Here is a 22,525-nt window from a genome sequence, read left to right as displayed (position 1 = left end):
GGCGCAGAGGTTAAGAATCCGCCTGCCAATGCAGGAGACACGGGTTCGAGCCCTGGTCCGGGAAGATCCCACGTGCGGCGGAGCAACGACGTCTGTGCGCCACAACTACTGAGCCTGCGCTCTGAAGCCCGTGAGCCACACCTACTGAAGCCCACGTGCCGCAACTACTGAAGCCTGCGTGCCTAGAGCCCGTGCTCTGCAACAAGAGAAGCCACCGCAATGAGAAGACCTCGCACCACAACGAAGAGTAGCCCCCGCTCCCCGCAACTAGAGAAAGCCCGTGAGCAGCAACAAAGACCCAACGCAGCCAAAAAAAAATAAATTTATTTTTTAAAAAAGATATAACACAGAGACTCATATTAATTAAGCTATAAGTGCCCGAAGCCTAATTAGAAATCCTGGACTCAACATTCTGAAAGATCTTATAATATTAACTTTTAGAAAAAAGGCTAGAAATTAGAGGGACTTTTTCCATTTCCCTTTTAAATGATCTGTGATGCTCTTAGGTTGACTAAATTCGATAATAAATCCCTGATGATATTGAATATGCTCATTTTTGGATATTTTTCCCATTTACTTAAACAAGATTTTCAGATCAGGAAATATTTATTGCAGGCTTATGGGTTACCCTTCGGGTTAATATTGCTCTGAATTCAATTTGAGTTGTGAACATGGAAGGCATTTATATATGTTGAGACAACCACAGTGCAAATATACGAAATATCAAGAAGTATTTAATAACTCATTAAGATATTTAAACCATGAACCACATTCCAAATAGAATATTCAAATTATCTTCTTATTACGATAGAAACAATTAGTCATTTTTGCACTGCGCCTGCAGGGCACTGTGTGCTGATTCTAAATCTGTACATAACAAGACGGAGGGAAGCTCCCTCTCTCCCTGCCTCGTGCATCATGTTGCTGAAGTGAACACCAGGAAAGAGCATCTTCATTTCCCCCCGAATCTCATCAGCCTTCTACCTTTCCTGATACTTTGTCACCCACAAAGGAAAAAAAATGAGATTTGGAGTCAGCAGTTCTAACTTCAAGTCCTGCCTCTGAGTACCATATCCCTAAAGACATTCTAAGCCTCTGTTTCTCATTTATGAAACCGTGATAAAAATAGTTCTAGGTACCACAAAGGGATGTTAACACGAGAATTAAATAACATAATTCCGGTGAAAGTTTTTTTTTAATCCTAGAGTTCTATTCAAATGCTAATTTTGTTCTTTCTTTACTTTTTAATCCCTCAGGTTGCCCGTTACTTCACTCTGATCTTTCCCCTTCTTCATCCTTCTTAGCCTCCAGGTAACAACTGACTTGGCAAAATTCCTCCCCTCATCCATGACAGTGTTCTGTTGCTTGTCTATTATTTCCCTGGGCACTTTTTCTTCATTGTTTCTGCTCCTTTACATTCTTTAACTGAGCACATTCTCCCGAGGTCAGTCCTTCGCCCCCTACTAATCTACCTGCATGTTTTCTCCCAGAGTGAATCTACTTTACTGCTTTTATTTACCACTTAAATATAGGGGATAGGGAATTCCCTGGCGGTCCAGTGGTTAGGACTCTGCGCTTCTACTGCAGGGGGCACAGGTTCGATTCCTGGTCGGGGAACTAAGATCCTGCATGCCACGTGGCGTGGCCAAAAAAAATGTAAATATTATAAATACATACATACATGCAATACATACATACATACAGGGGATAGGTACAGAGGAGTTACGCTTCTCACACTCTTTCCAATAGTCTATACAGACATTTCTAGTTGGCTATTTTGTTGCCTCCTGAACTATAGACAATAATCACTCCTTTTCCATTTAAATACTATGATTTCTCTGGTTCTTCATGTTTACAATACTTGGAAGTATTGTTCTGATTTCTTTGATGTCCCCTATATTTAATCAAGCACTAAGACTTACCAATTTCTATTTTAAATGTCTTCTGGATTTAACTCTTTTTAAACAATTTTTTTGACAGCTACCACTTTAATCTTGGACTGTATTACCTAATACCTGGGCTAAAGTTACCTTTTTCCTCCTGTCTATCCTACATGTAGAGGTCAAAATTATTGTTTACTTCAAATACCAATTTTCTGGCATATTGTTTCACTCATCAAAACTTCCGGCAACTTCCTGTTGCCTACTGCATCAAATAGAAACTAAACATAATATACATGAAGATATGAGCTCCATGAATACCAAGCCACTTTTGGAGCCCACGTCTTGCTTCTTTTCAAAACCAACTCTGTGTTTTAACCAATAAGAACTCTGAAAAAGGCAGTTTAGAATTAAAACATGTTCACAACTCCACATAATTTTATCATCACAGGCTAAGTATGGTACATTTCCCCCATTAAAAAATATAAAACGTTAAATTATAAAAAACATTATCATCATTAAATCAAACCTCCTCCCTCATTTTACAAATAAGGAAAATAAGACCTGAATAAAATTAAGGTGTTTTCTAAAGCCATATCATTACTAAGAGCAGAACTGACACAATCTTAGTTCCTTGGATCCCAAGCCCCATTTTATTTACATCATACTTTTTGCTTCCTTGTGAACAAATGTGACATTTATGGTTTAAAATATAAGGAGCTTCTTTGAACCATCCAGTAGAGACATTTCACACGGATATTTAACCTATAAATTCGATAATGTATCACTGTCAAATATACATTAGAAATATAATTCATAAAATTAATTTAAAAAGTGAAGGTGATTCTGCCCATCATCCCAGTCAGTTTGAACATGCCCCAGAGTCACCCTGTCAGGGCAAATGTAATGGATATTCCTTCAGGTAAAAGATGGGAATCCACTGTCCTCTGGGAAAAAAACATTACTATTCTACACACTCATTGGTGAGGTAACTTAGCTTTATCAAAAAAGTATCTCTGTGTCCCACTTCCAAAATCACTTGTCCTTTTTCTTCCTAATAATTAGAAAAATACATTTCTTCAGCTATTCTAGCCCATGTAATGCAAAAGGCTAGTTTTGACTGGTCTCATCATTCCTCAGCAGATTTGGTGTCTCACCGCTAAACATATAAATAGTTGAACGTGTAAAATGGTACAGGCTAGAGAGATAAGACTTGTTTGTTCAAATAATTAGGACTCTAAATATAAATTCTATTAGAGGGTGGTGATGCAATCTTGCTCGCACTCTAAAACCAAGAAATAACAGAATGGAAGGTGAAGTGAAACGCTTTCCTCTATTAACATCTACATTCTCTTGCTCATGAATTCATGGTGCATTGCGGGAAAGTGTTGAAAATAGCTTCTGACATAAATGACCACATTGCTAGTGTGCATAAGCTGCTGACACAGGCTCTAGGTTGCTTCCAAACGCCTCTATTTCTTCCATTTTTTCCCCACAACCAGAGTCTTCTCTAGAGAATCCTTAGAGCTTTGGCGTCTTCAGAGTTCAAGGAACTATGGGAAATTAAATCATATAAAGAACTCATTTCAGGGACTTCCTTGGTGGCACAGTGGTTAAGAATCCTCCTGCCAATGCAGGGTACACGGGTTTGATCCCTGGTCCTGGAAGATCCCACATGCCACGGAGCAATTAACCCTGCGTGCCACAACTACTGAGCCCACGTGCCACAACTAGAGAAAGCCTGCTCGCAGCAACGAAGACCCAACGCAGCCATAAATAAATAAAAGAACTCATTTGGAACTTGACATTAAGTTATTAATGACATGGGTTTGAACGTTAAATATTTTAGAAAGTATGAGCAATTTTGAAAGAGTTGATAATGTCAAATGCTGGATATGACCTTACCCTATAAGAAGGCTGCAAGTGTTCTCTTTTGTTGTTTAGAAGAGCCAGATGCTTGATAAGAAAGGCCTGATTGAGTCAGTCTCCATTAAATAAATGCAGGAGAAAAAATTTTAAATATTTAGGAATTTAATCAACTCACTTTTTTACATTCATCTTTTCTTGCCATCTGTCTATGAATATGACATGCACTCATCTAATGGGTCCTTTCACATTTTAGGGAATAAAATATTAAAGTCCCTTTCAAAATAAATGAACCGAAAGATCCACACTACATCATGAAGAAAAACGGCTGTTATGCAGTGGATTTACTAAAAGATTTTGCAGTGTAACCCAGGATCGTGGAGTTCCAGTTAGTGGCAGGGTGCTCATTTGTTTGTCTGAAGGCATTTTATTAGTGTGAAAGAGACAAACTAGATTTAAAAGGGGGCTATTGGGCTTCTCGGGTGGCGCAGTGGTTGAGAATCTGCCTGCCAATGCAGGGGACACGGGTTCGAGCCCTGGTCTGGGAAGATCCCACGTGCCGCGGAGCAATTAGGCCCGTGAGCCACAGTTACTGAGCCTGAGCGTCTGGAGCCTGTGCTCCGCAACAAGAGAGGCCGCGATAGTGAGAGGTCCGCGCACCGCGATGAAGAGTGGCCCCTGCTTGCCGCAACTAGAGAAAGCCCTCGCACAGAAACAAAGACCCAACACAGCCATAAATAAATAAATAAAAGAAATTAAAAAAAAAAAAAAGTTACTCACTTAAAAAAAAAAGGGGGGCTATTTAAACAGAATGTGGGTTTCTTATATTGACTACCCTGGCTAAGGTGTAGAGTTTAAGAAAACAGATAATTCAGATATCTTATGTAGACTCACTTTGGTCTATTTATTTTCTCTTTAAACCAGTAAACTCTAAGGTAGAATGTATAAGACAACCCAGAGGGGTGAATAAAAATATTAGAATTTCTATATATTTGTCACATTCTTCTCTTTATTTGTATTTATGGGTTTACGTAGTTTTTTACTATGAAAGATTTCCAAATAGACATAAAAGTGGAGAGAACAGAACAATAAACCCCATATTTCATTATTTGGATTCAACAGTTATAAAGACTTTGCCACATTTACTTCATCTACCCCTTTTTGTTGTTGAGGAATTTTCAAGCAAATCATATATATTAACATTTTTTTCTTTATTAAATATTTAAGTAGGTATCAACTCAAATTGAAGACATATGTCTACAACTCCATTAGAACAACTAACAAAATTTAAAATAATTCCTTGGTATAATCTAATAACCAGCCCTAGTCCAATTTCCTTGATGTTTTATTTGAATCGGGATCCAAACCATGTTGAGACATTACATTTGCTTTGTAGGCTTTTTGTCTTGGTTTGTTCTAATCTAGAGCTAACCTGCTCTTTCCTCCCTTTTATTTTTTCCTTTCATGCCATTAACTTGTTGCAGAAACCTGGTCAGTTATTCTGTAGAAAAGCCCAGTTTCTGAGTTTGTGTGTGGTCTTGCGGGGTCATTTAATCTATGTATCTACTCTCCTTCAAAAAGAAGCTAGCTTGTCTAGAGGGTTGATTCAAGGAAAGGTCACTTTTTTTTTTTGAGGGATGGCCAAGAATACTACATAGGGAATGTTATATGCTTCCTATTGTATCACTGAATGTTTGGTTGTCCCACTTTTAATGATGTTAAGACTAAATAGTGGTTTCAGGTGATAAACAGACTGATCCCTCCATTGTAAAGTTTCCCATCAACATCTTTTCTGTTTTTACCCATTAATAATCATATCCTAAGCCAATTACAAGTTGCAGGATAATGATAATTAGATTCTATTTTTTTCTATTATCTTTGCGCATTTATTAGCTTGAATTCTATAAAGAAGAACTTTTCCTTGTCAATTAAGGATGTGGTTACATATGCAAACATAAAGGAAAGCAGGACAAAGCCTTATTATCGACTGCCAAATATCAGAGGAAGAAGAAACTGACTTAGTTCAGATGGTGACCAAAGGGTGGTAACAGTCTTTTTTTTTTTTTTAATTGACTTTCTCTCTCTTTTTGGTATCTGCATAATTAATACATTAAAAAATATATTCAACATCTTTAAATCAATTGCATTCAATATTTTTAAAAATTTTTTTGATTCTCAAATTGCCTCTAATTTGGCCAAAGAGAGCCCTTTTATGTTGATTCCTGTGTCTTTTAGACACAACCTCAGTAGCTCTGAGAGTTCTAACTTGCTTTCTGGTGCAACAAAATGTCCCCCACTCATATATGCCCAACTCTAAACACGGAATCAGATGCTCCTTCAAAGATCCCGAGTCACTGCTAGTGTGGAATGGTATCTAGATCACAGTCTGTTTGTGATCATTTTTATGGGGTTGTAGAATAGATTATATTATTATTCCCAACTACTCATTCTCTTCCCACTTATTATCGCATGATTTCCAGGGCATCCTGGCAGGCAGAATACGCTCCCCTACCCCAGTTCCAGGTCTGGCCATATGACGTGCTTTGACCAGTGGACATCCATCATGTTAAGTGGATGCTTTCAGAGCTGTTGCATGATTTAGCTCTGCCTCCTGCCTTTGCCCTTGGCCACAAGGACTGTCTCTCCCAAATAGGGGCAGCTCTTTCAGCCTGGGGCCTGGAATGAGACATGTAGAGCAGAGATTTTGCAGCTGACCTGGAGCCACCAAAATTGAAAAGCAGCAAAAATGATGCATATAGTTGCAAACTACTGAGATTTGGGGGGTTTTTGTTACTTCATAAACGCTGACTGATACAGGTTGTGATTTCATCTAGGCCTTTTTAGTGGACAGACACAGAAAATGTGTTGTTCTTTTTTTTTTTTTGTATTTTTCTTTTTCTTTCATTTTTAAAAATTTAAGTATAGTTGATTTATAATGTTAGTTCGTTTCAGGTATACAGCAAGGTGATTCAGTTACTATATATATATATATATATATATACATATATATGTTATGTATATATATATATATTCTTTTTCAGATTCTTGCATCTGAAAAAAGCATCATGAGTTCATAGTGATTTTTCAAATCAAATGTAACATTATAGGGCTTTTACTTACCTTTTTAAAAAACATTATACATGTATCTCTTTTTTCCTACGATGAAAATCTTTATCTTTCTATAGCGATATAATTACTGATTTGAATTGTCCTGTAATACAAAGTAGTTTCAAAAGAACAAAACCACTATTTTAAATTACTTTAGTTTACAAAGTATTTGTAGCTTTATTCATCCCTAAAGTATATCCTACTATTCAGGGGAATATTATTTTCTAAGCTCAGACTGGAGCTTCTTTCCTCTATATGGTTATATCACTGATTTGATATACAGTAGGTTCATCTCTTTCCATCTGTTTTCAATTTTCACAGATGGATGCTTTAATGAATTTTATCTTTTAAATACAACCTTTAAGTTTTCAAAATCAAATCTATGTAATAAGTTATTAAGAGAAATCTGTTCTATTCCTGTCCCTTCTACCCATTGTGAATAGTTTTCATTTAACTTCCCAGCATTTCTTTCTTCCGAAAAATGTACCATGTGAAGCTATACAGTTCTGTACCTTGCTTTTTTCACTTACTATATCCATACATGGAGACTGCCCTCATTCCTTTTCATGACTACATTGCACACCATTTTATTTATTCAGCCAACCCCCTACTGATGGGTATTTGATTGTTTTCAGTCTTTTTTTAATAAGTAATTTTGAAATAAATAATATTATGCATGAATCATGTCCTGTTTTATACAGCTCTGGAACAGGGTCCCAGTAGTGGGGTGGATGAGTCAAAGGGTAGATATGTAATTCTTCTACACATTGCTGAATTCCACTCCAGAGCAGACACCTCATTACACTGCCCATCAAGAGTGTGTGAAAGTGCCTATTTCCATACAACCTCAGTAAAGGAACATGCAGATGAGTTATGTGTTTTTGCTAATCTGGTAGGCAAGAGATGCCGTCTTTGTGAAGGTTTAATAATTTATATTTCAAGTTATGTTGAGCAGAGCTTCATACTTATCAGTTGTTTTTTTCTTTTTTTTTTTTTGGCTGCGCAGCTTGTGGGATCTTAGTTCCCTGACCAGGGATTGAACCCGGGAGCCTTGGCAGTGAAAGCAAGGAGTCCTATCACTAGACAGCCATTGAATTCGCAAGAGCTTCATACTTGAAGAATCATTTGAATTTTTCTTCTGGGAACTCTCTGGGGTTTGCTTGTGTGTGTGTGTGTGTGTGTGTGTGTGTGTTGGCATGCCCATGTGCCATTTTTCTATTTTGTTCTTTATATTTTTATTCTCTTTCCATTTTTATGGGTCTTTGTTATATCAGTGATAATACTCTTTGGTTGAGGATTAAACTGCAAACATATTTTCCCAATTAGACATTTATCTTTTGATTTGTGTATAGTGTTTTTTTTTTCATGCAGATGCTCTTTGGATATATAGTCCAATTCATAGAAGAACGTACCATGCTTTGTTCTGTTTTGTTTTGTTTGTTTTGTTTTGTTTGGGGGCAATGGTCTTATTTATTTGCTTACTTACTTACATTTAGATCTCTGATTCATTTGGACTTTATCCCTATGTACACTATCAGGTTCAGATCCAATTTCCCTTAAATCACTGCACAACTGTTGTAACAATATTTAATAAGAATTCTCAATGGTTTGAGATGCTACCATTTTATATGTAGATAACTAAACAAATAGATAGATAAATACAGACATATAGAAAGGTAAGTTTAGATAGATAGATCTCTATTTTTATCCCTATCTATCCTAAATTTATAAGTGAACTTGGGCCAATTTCTGGACTTTATATTCTGTTCCATCAGTCTGTCAGTCTCTTCATGTACCAGTCCCACAGTGTTTTAATTACAGAGGCTTTATCAAATTCTGTAATATAGTGCTACCACCACTTCATTTCTGCCCAAAGGTATTAGTGTTTGTTTATTTTCCAGCATCTAGTATAATATTTATTTTATGTATATTTTATAATTAATGTAATATATTGATACAAAAACACATGTATATAATTTATAACCAAAAACTTATGTTGGGGCATAAGCTCTTTAAAAAAAAAAAAAAGTAGAATATGGAATCAAAAAAAAGTTTGAGGACCAGTGCTCCAGACAGCGATTTTTGAATATTCCAGCATCCTCAGACAGACTTTTGGGGGGAGTAGCACAATAGAGCTGAGATTCTTAAGATGTATCTAATCTTGGCATTTGCCTAATGCTGAACTATGTGATGGTACCCTTGGACTGAAATGATGAGTCACCGAGATTCTGAGGAAACTTTTTCAGTGCTAATGAGGAGATCCCACAAGAAAATGTTACTGGACAAGAATGCCTAGGAAAACCATCTTTGGTTTGGAAGTAAAGATCACTTTATCAGGCCCTGTCCTCTCATCTTTCTTAATAAACTTTTGACTATTGTGGGACATGAATTGCTATAATATCAACCGAGTGGCAAGGGGATTGAACCTTGAGGGGAAAATCTGAAATCCCTTGTTCCAGAGAGTACTTTTAAAACTCTGTGGGAATTCCCTAGCGGTCCAGTGGTTAGGACTCTATGCTCTCATTGCAAAGGGCCTGAGTTCAATCCCTGGTTGGGGAACTAAAAAATTCCACAAGCTGCGAGGTGCAGAAAACAAAACCAACCAAACAAACAAACAAAAAGACCTCGGTAACATCCTATGTTGTGTTTTATCTCGGGCAATTTGTGAGGAGGTATTGTTTATTTCATCTCAGTTTATAATCAATGTTTGTCAATTCAAGAGAAGCTTATGTGTTTTTATCATACAAGGAGGCATCCAGCAATCGGCACCTGTTTAAGGCAGATCTGTCTCTATACTTCCTAGTAACTCTAAGGAGGTCTCAGTTAACAAGCAAGGAGGGAGTTCGAGGAGCAGTAAAATCATACATTCATTAAGGACTATGAATTTTACATGTCTCCTGGGATTTGTATTCCTAAAAAGTTATGTAATTTTATGAAGCTAAGAGGCAAAATAAACAAACATTTCAACTCCAGGTTACTTACTTTTATTTAACTAATTATTAAAGAACCACTATGTGCCAAGCACCACGCTAGGTGCTGGGGACACAAAGATGTGTTGTCTCTGCCCTCAGCGAACTCATAATCCAGATGCACGTGTAAAATGATAACTGTACAGCCCAATAAGTGCCCTAAGAGAACCAGGAACATGCCAAGAGCACCAGGATTATAATAAGCAGTAGACTTTGGCTTTGAAAAATGGATGACTTGGAAAGACTTAAAAGAAGAGGTAAGGGGTTTTGGACTTAGACCTTCAGAGAGGACTTGCATTTGGCAACATGGAGAACATTTGAACAAGGACGACAACAACAGTAGAAGAGATGGAGGCTGGGAGGAGAAACATTGTATCTAGATAAAAAGGCATAGAGGTTCACTCCCTTACACACACACACACACACACACACACACACACACACGGGGCACAAACACAAAAGAACCTGACTTCTTCTGGGACCAAAAGCATTATATGGGGTCATAGTACAATGATACCATAGCTCCAATCAGTTTATGTAAAACTTTTATATATTTTATGGCAGAGCTCACTGTGTTTAGATTGTTGGATTAAATAATAAGAACCAGTAATTAAATTATTGGATTGAATAGATCAGTGTTTATTTACACTTGAGTCATTGTTTATTTCATTATGTCCATTCTACTTCTGATTAGAATCCATTCCTATTTTAAAGTGACTCTACAGCATTTTTTTTGAACATAAACACAATTCTCTCTTTTCAAATTTAGCACTTTCCCAGTAGCTCAACGTGTTCCAATTTTATTTGTGGTCATTACTTCTTTCCTCTCCTTTAAAAATAGCAGCAGCTTGCACTTGTCTGTAAATCCTAGCTGGTGCTGGTGTCTCTGTCCTCTCTGGCCCTTACTCTCTTCTCCTTTGGATTTTTTCACTGGGTCTAGGTTGGAATTTTTCTCTTTCTAGTTTTGATCACTGGTTTGGGAGTTTATTTCCCTCTGTTTTGTTATAGCACTTGGTTTCACTACTTATATTTAGTGGTTTTAACTAGAAGATAGTCCCTACTGCATCTTGGCACAGGGTTTTAAAAAGGCCTCTTCAAGATGTTATCGTGAGTCCTGTTTGGCGACCCAGCTTTGGGTTATGGCTTTAGCTACTGGTAAAAATACATACTTTGTAGGAAAGCACAGAATATTATATACAATATGATTTGATCTGTTGGAAGGTGCAGAACATTAAGCACAGTAATTTTGATTTTTATTTTTAAAGAAACTATACAGGTATGCTCATATATGCTGGAACTACATTCCCCCCTGACGATTTTTCTGGAATCACATGCAAGATACGTAAGAGGGGGCTACATCATTGATGAGGAAGTGGAGAAAAGGGAACCCTTATACACTATAGGTAGGAATGTAAATTGGTGCAACCACTGTGAAAAACAGCATGGGGGTTCCTCAAAAAACTAAAAACAGAGCTACCATATGACGCAGCAATTCCATTTCAGGGCATAGATCTGAGGAAAACAAAAACACTAATTCAAAAAGATACATGCACCCCAATGTTCATAGCAGCATTATTTACAGTAGCCAAGATATAGAAGCAACCTAAGTGTCTATCAACAGATGAATGGACAAAGAAGATATCTCATACACACACACACACACACACACACACACACACACACAATGCAAATTACTCAGCCATAAAAAGAGAATGAAAATTTGTCATTTGCAACAACATGGGTGGACTTGGAGGGTATTATGCTTAGTGAAATAAATCAGAGAAAGACAAATACTGTATAATATCACTTATACGTGGAATCTAAAAAATAAAACAAACTAGTGAATATAACAAAAAAGAAACAGACTCACAGGTATAGAGAACAAACTAGTGCTTACGAGAGGAGGGAGTGAGGGAAAGGGACAACATAGGGGTAGGAGATTAAGAGGTACAACCTACTATGCATAAGATAAACAAGCTACAAGGATATATTGTACAGCATAGGGAATATAACCAATATTGTATAATAACTATAAACGGAGTATATATAACCTTCAAAAATTGTGAATGTCGGGCTTCCCTGGTGGCGCAGTGGTTGAGAATCTGCCTGCCAATGCAGGGGACACAGGTTCGAGCCCTGGTCTGGGAGGATCCCACATGCCGCGGAGCAGCTGGGCCCGTGAGCCACAATTGCTGAGCCTGCGCGCCTGGAGCCTGTGCTCCGCAACAAGAGAGGCCGCGACAGTGAGAGGCCCGCGCATCGCGATGAAGAGTGGCCCCCGCTTGCCGCAGCTAGAGAAAGCCCTCGCACAGAAACGAAGACCCAACACAGCCAAAAAATAAATAATAAATAAATAATAAATAAATTAAAGAAATCACTATAAAAAAAAAAACTGGAAACTAAAAAAAAAAATTGTGAATGTCGTATATCTGAAACTTATACAATACTGTACATCAACTATACCTCAATTAAACAATCAGATTAAAAGAGTGGGAGTGGAATAAAAATCAGGAGGACTGTAAAGGAGACAGTTCTCATTTGATAACTTTTCTGTGATGTTCGAATTCACCATATACATAAATTATGCTAGTTGAACATGTAAGTAGATGCATTTAACAGTGATCTATTTTTGTCTTTGACCACGTCCATCATAAAGTATTGAGCAACTTTTCATAGTGTGAGAAAAGCTAAAACTGAAAACAGCAGGCGACTGTTTTGACAAGATGTGAGCCAGCAAACCGGAAACACCTTGCATAAAGGAGAGAGACCAGCTAGGCTTCTTCACTCTGTACAAGTATAAAGACAAATTTGTCCCAAAATGTCCCTGTGAGGCATCTGGAAAACTAAAACAAAATAGAAAATCCAACAAAACAAATAAAATCTTGAGTCCAATGACATGAGAGAGAGAGAGAGAGACAAGACTCTTTAGTTAAGGACTAAAACTCACGTCAGTTATGCTCACGAGGATTCTTGCTCAGGGCTTTTGGAGCCCAGACGGTGGAAAGCTAAGAGAGTGGCTCTTCAGCTGGGCCCGTGAGCCACAACTACTGAGCCTGCGCGTCTGGAGCCTGTGCCCCGTAACGGGAGGGGCCGCGATAGTGAAAGGCCCGCGCACCGCGATGAAGAGCGGTCCCCGCACCGCGATGAAGAGTGGCCCCCGCTTGCCGCAACTAGAGAAAGCCCTCGCACGAACCGAAGACCCAACACAGCCAAAAATAAATAAATAAATAAATAAATAAAGTAGCTATTAAAAAAAAAAAAAGAAAGAGTGGCTCTTTTTCTTTTTTAAATCATTCAAGAGCACTTTATTTACTCACATAGAGTCCCCTCTTGTATGTTTCCCCACTTCCAGTTTCTAGAAGGAAATATTTGACATTTTTCTCCACAAAGTTGCTTTCCCGGTGGGCTGTTAGCAATGTCAACAACAGCAGTAGGAGATCCTCTGAAGATCTGGAGAACGCAGTTGAACAGGCATGAATGACCCGTTTACTTAGAGTAAAATGAAGTGTTTACCTCTATTTTCAACAGTTTTAGGGAATTTCTGGGAGGAAAATTATGGTTTAATCAGTACCCATCGAATTCTGCCCCTTAGAACATTATACAGTTCTGTGGTTGTACTTCGGGAACCGTTCAAAATTGTTTCCGAAAAATATATTTTTTAAATTATTATTTTTTTATTGAAGTATAGTTGACTTACAATGTTGTGTTAGTTTCAGGTATACAACAAAGTATATATATATATATATATATATATATATATATATATATATATATATATTCTTTTTCAGATTCTTTTCCATTATAGATTATTATAAGATATTGAATATAGTTCCCTGTGCTACATGGTAGGTCCTTGTTGTTTATCTATTTTATATATAGTAGTGTGAATCTATTAATCCCAAACTCCTAATTTATCCCTCCCCACCCTTCCTTTTTAGTAACCATAAGTTTCTTTTCTATGTCTGTAAATCTATTTCTGTTTTGGAAATAAGTTCATTTTAGATTCCACATATAAGTGATATTATATGCTATTTATATTTCTCTGTCTGACTTACTGCATTATTTCATTCTTTTTATGGCTGAGTAATATTCCACTGTATATAGTTACCATATCTTCTTTATCCGTTCATCTGTCAATGGACATTTAGGTTGCTTCCATGTCTTGGCTATTGTAAATAGTGCTCCAATGAACACTGGGGTGCCTGTATCTTTTCAAATTAGAGTTTTTGTCTTTTCCGGATCTGTGCCCAGGAATGGGATTGCTGGATCATATGGTAAGTCTATTTTTAGTTTTTTAAGGAACCTCCATACTGTTTCCATAGTGACTGTACCAATTTACATTCCCATCAACAGTGTAGGAGGGTTCCCTTTAAGAGAGCAGCTCTTGAACTACTTCACAGGACTAGGTCCAGGACAGCGTTTTGCTTCTCTCCTCATAAAACATAAGAACAATTCAAACTGCAGAACACTGCTGACCCACTCATTGGTTTGAAGATCCTGAGTAGGGTTCTGTGGGCCTGTCAGCAGGCATTCATTTGGGCACACACATCCTCTCTCTCTCTCCCTCTCTCTCTCTCTCTCTCTCTCATGCACACACTCATACCTTTAGTAACATAGAAGGCCACTCTTCTTCCCATCACAACTAATCAAATCACCCTCCAAGGGGTGGCAACTTGGTGAAACTCTAAAAACACTTAAAAAAATACTGATGGAAGACAAACTCAGGTATTGGAAAAGAGAACAACACTGAAAGAAGAGAAATAGTAACCCAAAGAGCTACTGTTTTACGTTTATATGCTGGGAGCTGAACAGGAAGTTGGAAACACCTGCAGTATACATGATTTTTTAAAAAATTCCTTAAAAACCAAAGAACAATTTTTCTCAAATCCCTGATTAATTAACTACATTTCAAATAATAAAACAATTTTCTCTGGGTATATGTATATGTTTAATGATCTATGTTTGTGTATGTATATATTTCAGTAAACTATATAAAAGACATACTTAGGAAGTTAATTGCCTGGACCACTCCAATGCTGGTCTCCCCACTTCCAACTTCCCACCTACCCATTCTGCCCATTCTCTATCCTCCATCCACTGTGTTCTCTTTTTGAAATGCAAATCTGACCGATATTCAGTGTTTAAAAGCCTTCAATGGCTTCTCCTCACTTTAGGATAAATTCAAAATCCTAATTGTGTCTCACAAAGCCCCCCACCGCCTGGCTGCTGCCTCTCACCCTCCCCTGCTCTCCATACTCTGGCCTTAAAGAACTTATTTTATTCCTTCACCCTCTTCCTGAACGCTCTCCCCCAAGGACATCTGTGCATGCTGTTGGCGCCATCAGAAATGGTCTCCCTCATCTTCTTTACCTGGTTACGAGTATAATCTTTTCATAGACAGATAGATAGAGACGTATGTGTGTGTATTTTGTAATAAAACTTTAAAAAACACATTCTAAAAAAATTCTCTTTTTTTAACATTTTAAAGTTTTTAATCTAACATTTTAGTTATTTTATTTTACTTTACTTTTTGGCCATGCTGCGCGGCTTGTGGGACCTTAATTCCCGACCAGGGATTGAACCAGTGCCCCCTGCAGTGGAAGCGTGGAGTCCTAATCATTAGACCGCCAGGGAATTCCCTAAAATAAATTCTTAAAATAATAAAAGTAAATAAAACAGGCTGTTTAAACTAGTACAGTACTTATGAAACAGCCTATTCTTTGTCTATGACTCTCAAAAATGTCAGAAATCCATTATAAGTGATAATATGAATGTTTAACTTCATTGCCCCCAAATTTTAACAATAATAACAGTAACAGTTTTTTAAGTGCTTTATACATGTGAACACATTTCTTTCTCCCTAAACCTCTATGAGGTAAGTACTGTTATTGGGATTATCACCATTACAGATGGGTCAACTAACACACACAAAAGTCAAATAACTTGTACAAGGTCACAGAGCTGGTAAGTGAGCAGAGTTCAGCATCAGAGTACGTGCTCTTTACCACTACACTATGCCATCTGAAATACAGCTCAGAAAATGCAAATCTATAACACTATGAAGTATAATTTAAAGGGAAGAGTTATGGTTGCTCCATAGGCTCTAGAATGTTCTTGGCCACAACACCGATTACACACATCCTAATTTTGGTTGCTGTGGTAGGCAAAATAATGGCCCCCCCCCCCCAAGGTGTCCACATCCTAATTCCAGGAACCTATAAATATGTTACCTTACATGGTAAATAGGAAATAAGGTTGTAGACGGAATAAAGTCGCTAACCAGCTGATCTTGAGATGAGTAGATTATTCTGGATTACCCAGGTGGGCCTGATGTAATTTTAAGGGTCCTTATAAGTGGAAGAGGGAGGCAGAAGAGAGAGAACCAGAGATATGGCAGCCTGGCATTGCTGGCTTTGCATCTGGAGGAATGGGGCCATGGCTGGCCTCTCGAAGCTGGAAAACACATGGAAACAGATTCTCCCCTAGACCCTCCAGAAGGAACACTGCCCTTCCCATACCTCGATTTTAGCCCAGTGAGACCTATTTCACACTTCTGACCTCTAGAAATTTAAGATAATAAATTTGTGCTGCATTAAATTTATCGTAATTTGTTACTGCGACAATAGGAAACTAATACAGTTGGGCTTTTTTTTTTCTGAGTTCTGACCTCAGTAACACCTTCCAAGAAAGTAGTGCCCAGTTTTAAGTTTTCTTTTTCTCCTTTTGCCAAAGAAAGCACTTGACCCAGGTTCTGACTCACCCTCATCTTCCTCGAAACATCAATCTGGGGAGCTTCCCTGGTGGCGCAGTGGTTAAGAATCCGCCTGCCAGTGCAGGGGACAGGGGTTCGAGCCCTGGTCCGGGAAAATCCAACATGCCGCGGAGCAACTAAGCCCGTGTGACACAACTACTGAGCCTGTGCTCTAGAGCCCACGAGCCACAACTACTGAAGCCCGCACGCCTAGGGCCCGTGCTCCGCAACAAGAGACGCCACTGCAATGAGAAGCCTGCGCACCGCAACGAGGAGTAGCCCCCCACTCTCTGCAACTAGAGAAAGCCCGCGTGCAGCAACGAAGACCCATCCAAAAATAAAATAAATAAATTTATTTTTAAAAAAAAACAAAAAAACACATCAATCTGGCAATACAAATAGCCTGGAGTATCGGCTCAGCAGTGGTGTCACTACATTGTTATGGGATGTAAAGAAATGTTATTTTAAACAATGGCTTTTACAGATTTCTGCTGGTCTGACTTTAACAAACACAGTAGCTCTTGCCTCTATGGTCTAATACATCTTCTCCACCAAAGAGGCCCACTGGAGGAAGACAGTGTGATAGAAACCATGGGCAGAGCAAATGTGTGTAAATTCACATGGGCTTCTCTCATTGAACTGCTCATGTGGAGGTAAACGAGTGTCCTCAGCCATAGGGAACTCACTGTTCTCTTTATGCTGATATTTTTGCTTTTGACATCTTCCTTTTTAATGTCATGTCTGTTACTGTCTTAAAATGATTATCAGGTCTACCAGCAAGCACAATTTGACCTTTGCATTCATCTTGACTATGTCAAGATGGAACCAGTTCTCTTCAGCAAGTTGATTATGATGCTTTGTTCTTAACAATGTTGACAGAGGGCAGAATTTTCTGGGCACCAGTTTCCTGGAGTGCTGTTTTGGGTCAATTCCATCATAGAGGCAGAACCTTGTAATTTTGCAGAAGATCCAAACCTCTCTCCCCCTCCACGGTCCTTGTCAGTTGATGAGAGATTACAGACTCAGGCCAAGTTGCCTGGCTTGGGTTCCAGTCTAGATCTGAGGACCAGCTGCCACCAGCTGTGTATTGCCAAGAACAGCACACTGCTCTTGTTCACATTCAACTCCTTTTCTTAAGTGTTACCTCAGAGAAATCTGACATCTCACCTACGTAGAATAAGTTAGGGCTTCATGATTTATAATACGATCATTAACTCTATCCATACATTTCTTCCACCCACTCCACCTTAACCCCTTCCCCTTCGACAGGTGTATATTTACCCGTACTATTAACCAAGCACTTTGCTCAGCACTGGACATAGAGTAGTGAGCAAACATCAAGAAATTTCTTCCCACATGGAGCTTCTATGTTAGTGGGAAAGAAAAATATAATTCAACTAAACACACAAATAAATGTCCACCTATCAACAGGTACACTGAAATCAGAATTTAAATAACAGCAATAACAACAAAAAGCAATCCTCCTGACTACCAAAAAGAAACAAAGAATATTGACAGATAGAAGTAAAAAGAAAGAATGGGAATGAGCATGATATTATACATATTAGGATTGAGACAAAAGAGTGGTACAGTCGTATTTGGGATGAATATCAAGAAGATGAGTATATAATTAGAGCACAAGGAATCCACTGTCTTTTCTTGAATGAAGATGGCAAAAAGAGTTAAGTGCTCAGAAAAATGAGAGGAGTGAAGGCCAGCTATCTATGCAACAAAGCCTCTGATCTTCAAATCCCAGTTCCACCTCTTTCCAGCCTAGATAAGTGAGCTTAGACAGTAACTTAGCTTTCCTGAGCCTTAGGGTCCCTACCTGTAAGTTGAAGATATGTTCTATCTCATGCATTTGTTGAGAACTTAAAAAGAGAAAACATACAGGAAAGTCCTAGGAACAGTGTGATTCATAGGTAAGCCTTCAGTACAGTTTTTGGACCTGAACGTGAAACCTGAGTGGATAAATCAAAAATAGGACGGTGGAGTGAAACTTAGCCTTGAAGAACATTCTTGTTTTTTCAACAACACCCCAAAAGCAATGAATGTACCTAGTGCCCAGATCTTGGTTTCTAATACCATTCTCCAATCAAAGGGACCAGGGCTCCTTGGAGCAGTGGCTCATTCTGGAGCTGGAGCAGAAAATATACACAGGATCAGCCTGGAGCATTTTGTGGGACCAGAAAGTAAGGAAGTGCTAAAAACAAACAAACAAACAAACACACATATATACACAATGATGGGGGGATGTCAAAGGGACACAGGAACCAATTTTAAGAACTCCCAATGGCCAAAGCTGGACAATCTAAAATAAATAAAATAGTATTGGACTGTAATCCAAAGTGCAAAATAAATATTGATGAGCTTATACTGAAAAAAACATAGATGAATGAATGAATGGAGTGGGGGGGGAGAGACATCTCTCAAGCAGAGAAATTCTAAGTAATTTATGGAGCTACTCCACTCTTAAGGAGGTGGATTATAACTCTTCTTCCTTAAGTGTGGGTTGTACATAGTGACTTCCTTCCAAAAAATACAGTATGGAAAGTTGGGGGAAGGTAACCCATGGAGATACCTGGCATACACTACCCGACCAGGTGATAAAGGTTAACATCAACAGTGATAAGTCATGGTCACAGTATGTACCCTTGATATGATGTGATGAAAATGATACTTTACCTCAGAGATCTCCCTCCAAAAAAACCATAAATCCAATCCAGTCATGAGAAAAATATCAGAGAAATACCAGTTGAGGGACATTCTACAAACTATTTCGCCAATACGCCTCAAACCTGTCAAGGTAATAACAAAACAAGGGAAGTCTGAGAAACTCACAGCTAAGAGGAGCTTAAGGATACATACAGGATTACTAAATGTACTGTGGTGTCCTGGATGGGATCCTGGAACAGAAAAGAACATCAGGGAAGAATGAAGGAAATCTGAATAAAGTGTGGACTTCAGTTAATAATAATGTATCAGTATTGGTTCCTTAATTGTGACAAATGTATCACACTAATGTAAAATATTAATAATAGGGGAAAGTGGGTGTGGTGTATATGGGAACTCTCTATACCATCTTTGCAATTTTTCTTTAAGTCTAAACTGTTATAAAATTTAAAAATTTTTTAAAAAGCAAATAAAACATTCTCGTAATACCAGGCCTTTTGGCATCCCAGGAACAATACAGAAAAGATCCCTGCACACTTCCAAATTAATCCCCTGTAGGAGTCAGGGTTAGGAGGGCCAAAGTGTTAACTTTACCCAAAGCTTGAAAAAGCGCTTATTCTGCCTATTCATCTAAGCCTGTGTTTGCCTCTGGGTTATTCTTGGCTACAGTTTCAAACTTAGGGTGTCTTGTTTCTATTTTGATTACTGTGTAGGAATACCAGAGTAAAATCATTTTCTCTGTTTTTAATTAGTGATAATTCTACACTGAAGTCAGTCCTTTTTATTTCAAATTTAAGACTGTCAGTGAAATACATAACTTTCCCAGTAGTTTTGTTACAATTCCTCCAGCCTTCCTCTCTGTTGCCTTTCGGCATTAGTGATTTTTTTGTCTGTGTTCAACATGATACCAATTGATGTGTCAAAATTGAGTAATGGTTTTTATTGTGAAGCCTTGACTTCTTGGTTTGATTTCCTATAATAGAGGTCAGCACATGCCCCCTTCACTGAGACAACTTGCACCTTCTTTCCCCACTTAGGGACAAAAACTCGCGCCACATTGAGCTGAGCAATACTCAGGCAATGAGAGCTCGAGAAAAAGTCATTGTTTTATGCTATTAGACACGCAACCTGCAGGTTATTTTAAGTATTATATTACCAGAACTTGAATAGCAACAACAATAATGCATTCTATTAAAAATAAATAAAAGGAAAGAAAAAAGAAAAAAAGTTAAAACGAAAGAAGAAGGAAAACTTCGTTTCTCAAGTGTGCTAAAGATCTATTGTAATCTCCATTTTTCTAAAAAGTTAACGCGAGGAAAACAAAATAATAGGAACCATTCCCAGGATTTTAAATCTTATGAGCCCAGAATCCGTGAAAATCCTGTTTAGAACCATCCCGTGAAGTTGGCTTTGGGAAGTCTCCCGCTACAGCATCAGAGCTTCTGTATCTTTCTAACAATCATCCCGTTGGACGTCCCCTGAGGACACAGCAGCTGGCTGGAGCGCCCAGACCAGACTCCTCTAACTGAATGTAGATGTGCAGGTGGAGAGGATACAAGTAATTCTGGCTCAGCAGCCAGGAATTTCCTTCCACACCGCGTCCCAAAAGTGCACTGCATATTAGCGGCACAATTGGGACCCTCAAAAGCCAAGAAAATTCTAATAGTGCCCCCTGCTCTAGTGCGAAGAGTGTGGCCGGCGCCTGCCTCCGAGTGATGCCATCTTGGGATCTTAGCATCTTCTAAGGAGTTAGTGAGTTTTGCATTCTATTCACGTCTCCGTGTCTTTGAAAACTTAACCCAACTTTGCAAGAAGATGAGAACCTGCTGGTGTGGAGCCTTAACTTTCTCTAACTAGAACTGACAAAATCAGAGGCGATTTACACTAAACCGAAGACCTCCAGCCCCCCGCCGAAGACGGCACCCCTGAATTCTGGGCTCGCTGGGTGTCAAGTCAGCTGCCCCGCGGCAGACCTTCCGTCCGGGGCCCCAGAGAAAGCCCTCCGCCAGCGCCGAGCGTAGTAGGGGCTGTAGGTTTGGGGGAGCTGGTCTCAGCAGGAGTGGGTGGGAGGGTGGCTGTACCCCAGCAACTTACAGTCCAGGGCGACCACCAGGTAGCGCAGCAGCAGCAGGAGGAGGCGGTGGCGGCTCCTCCTCGCCATCTTCGCGGGCTCGGGAGCTGCCGGCTCCTCGGAAGCCGAGGGTCCCGGCGGCGGGAGCGCGGGAGCGCGGGAGGCAGCCCGGGGGGGGCACTGAACTTCTCCGGGCGGGAGAGGAGAGACTCGTGCAGGGGAGGGGCGGGGAGGGGCGGGGCCTGATGGGATGTCAGTTTCCCCCTTCCAGGGGCGTCTTCTTAGCCCGCTGCCTAGAGGCGGGTCTGGCCTAACCGGGGGCCTGGGGGGGTCTGGACAGTTCTTTTTTTTGGGGGGGGGGGGCGTGTGGGGAGGTTGGGACGGGGCGGGCCGAGGAAGCCGGACGAGGTGTCGGCTGGGTCCTAATGAGGGGGCCGGAGGAGGCGACGGGCGGAAGGGAAGCCCTGGCGGGGCGGGCGGCCCCCGCCCCCACCCCCGCGCCGCCGGGATTGATCGGCTTTGTGTCTGGTCCCGCGCGGGGCTGCCAGCTGTCCCCCAGGGCGAGGAGCCCGGGCGCGGGAGGCGCTGGCCGCAGGGCTTGGGGGTGGGGCGCGGAGGAGGAGGGACTGCGCCTGCCTTGCTCCGACTCCTCTCTTCCCCTCCTTGGCACAAAACTTCTTTGGGGGTTTTCAGCCTAAGGGTGGAGATTTTTGGAAAATTTCTGGCCAACCCGCGAACCTGCGGGGGAGGCGCTCCGGGGAGATGGGGTTCGCCGGCTCCGCCTTGGAGGCGAAGGGGGGAAAAAAAGCAATCAAGACTCGAGCTGGAAGGCAGGACTCAGATTTTAGCAATCGCCTTGGCCTCTCCTCGGTGTAAGCTTTCTGCTTCTTTGTGGAGAGTTGAGGTGTGTTTTGTGTTCTTTGCTTTTCACGTGTCAGAGTTAGAAGTTCATCTAACGGTATGAAATATTTATCATGTTTCTTTCCAGTTATATAACTGCCGCCTGTGGAGTTTTCCACATGTTAAAACTCTACAGCTGCCCTTTGTCAGGTTTATTTTTGGTCTGCAGTGCTTTTAAAAGCGAAACCCATTATGAATGCTCTGGTGCGCGCTTTAAAATTGACCCGCACTTATATAGTGCACACAGTGCAAGGGCTAAACAGGCAATTTATATATTTCATCCTAGGGACCGAAAATGTCTGCTGCA

General features: G+C 39.8%; 1 protein-coding gene and 1 non-coding gene across 4 annotated transcripts in view; one reads left to right on the top strand and one right to left on the bottom strand.

Moving 5' to 3' along the window:
* The window catches only part of JAM2 (junctional adhesion molecule 2), a 67,070-nt gene extending 45,154 nt beyond the window's left edge, over positions 1-21,916 (bottom strand). For all 3 annotated transcript variants that reach the window (XM_068546926.1, XM_068546927.1, XM_068546925.1), the window contains exon 1: positions 21,342-21,916. In XM_068546926.1, the coding sequence (XP_068403027.1) occupies positions 21,342-21,408 (67 nt within the window). In that variant the 5' untranslated portion in view covers positions 21,409-21,916. The remainder of the gene's footprint in view (positions 1-21,341) is intronic.
* Positions 1,545-1,617, top strand: TRNAR-UCU (transfer RNA arginine (anticodon UCU)). The gene has a single exon. It is a non-coding gene; the product is annotated as a tRNA-Arg (tRNA).
* Positions 21,917-22,525: the final 609 nt, after the last annotated feature.

The sequence above is a fragment of the Eschrichtius robustus genome, chromosome 6 (assembly GCF_028021215.1).
Source record: "Eschrichtius robustus isolate mEscRob2 chromosome 6, mEscRob2.pri, whole genome shotgun sequence".
NCBI classification, from domain to species: domain Eukaryota; kingdom Metazoa; phylum Chordata; class Mammalia; order Artiodactyla; family Eschrichtiidae; genus Eschrichtius; species Eschrichtius robustus.
This window is presented reverse-complemented; position numbering and strand designations above follow the sequence as displayed.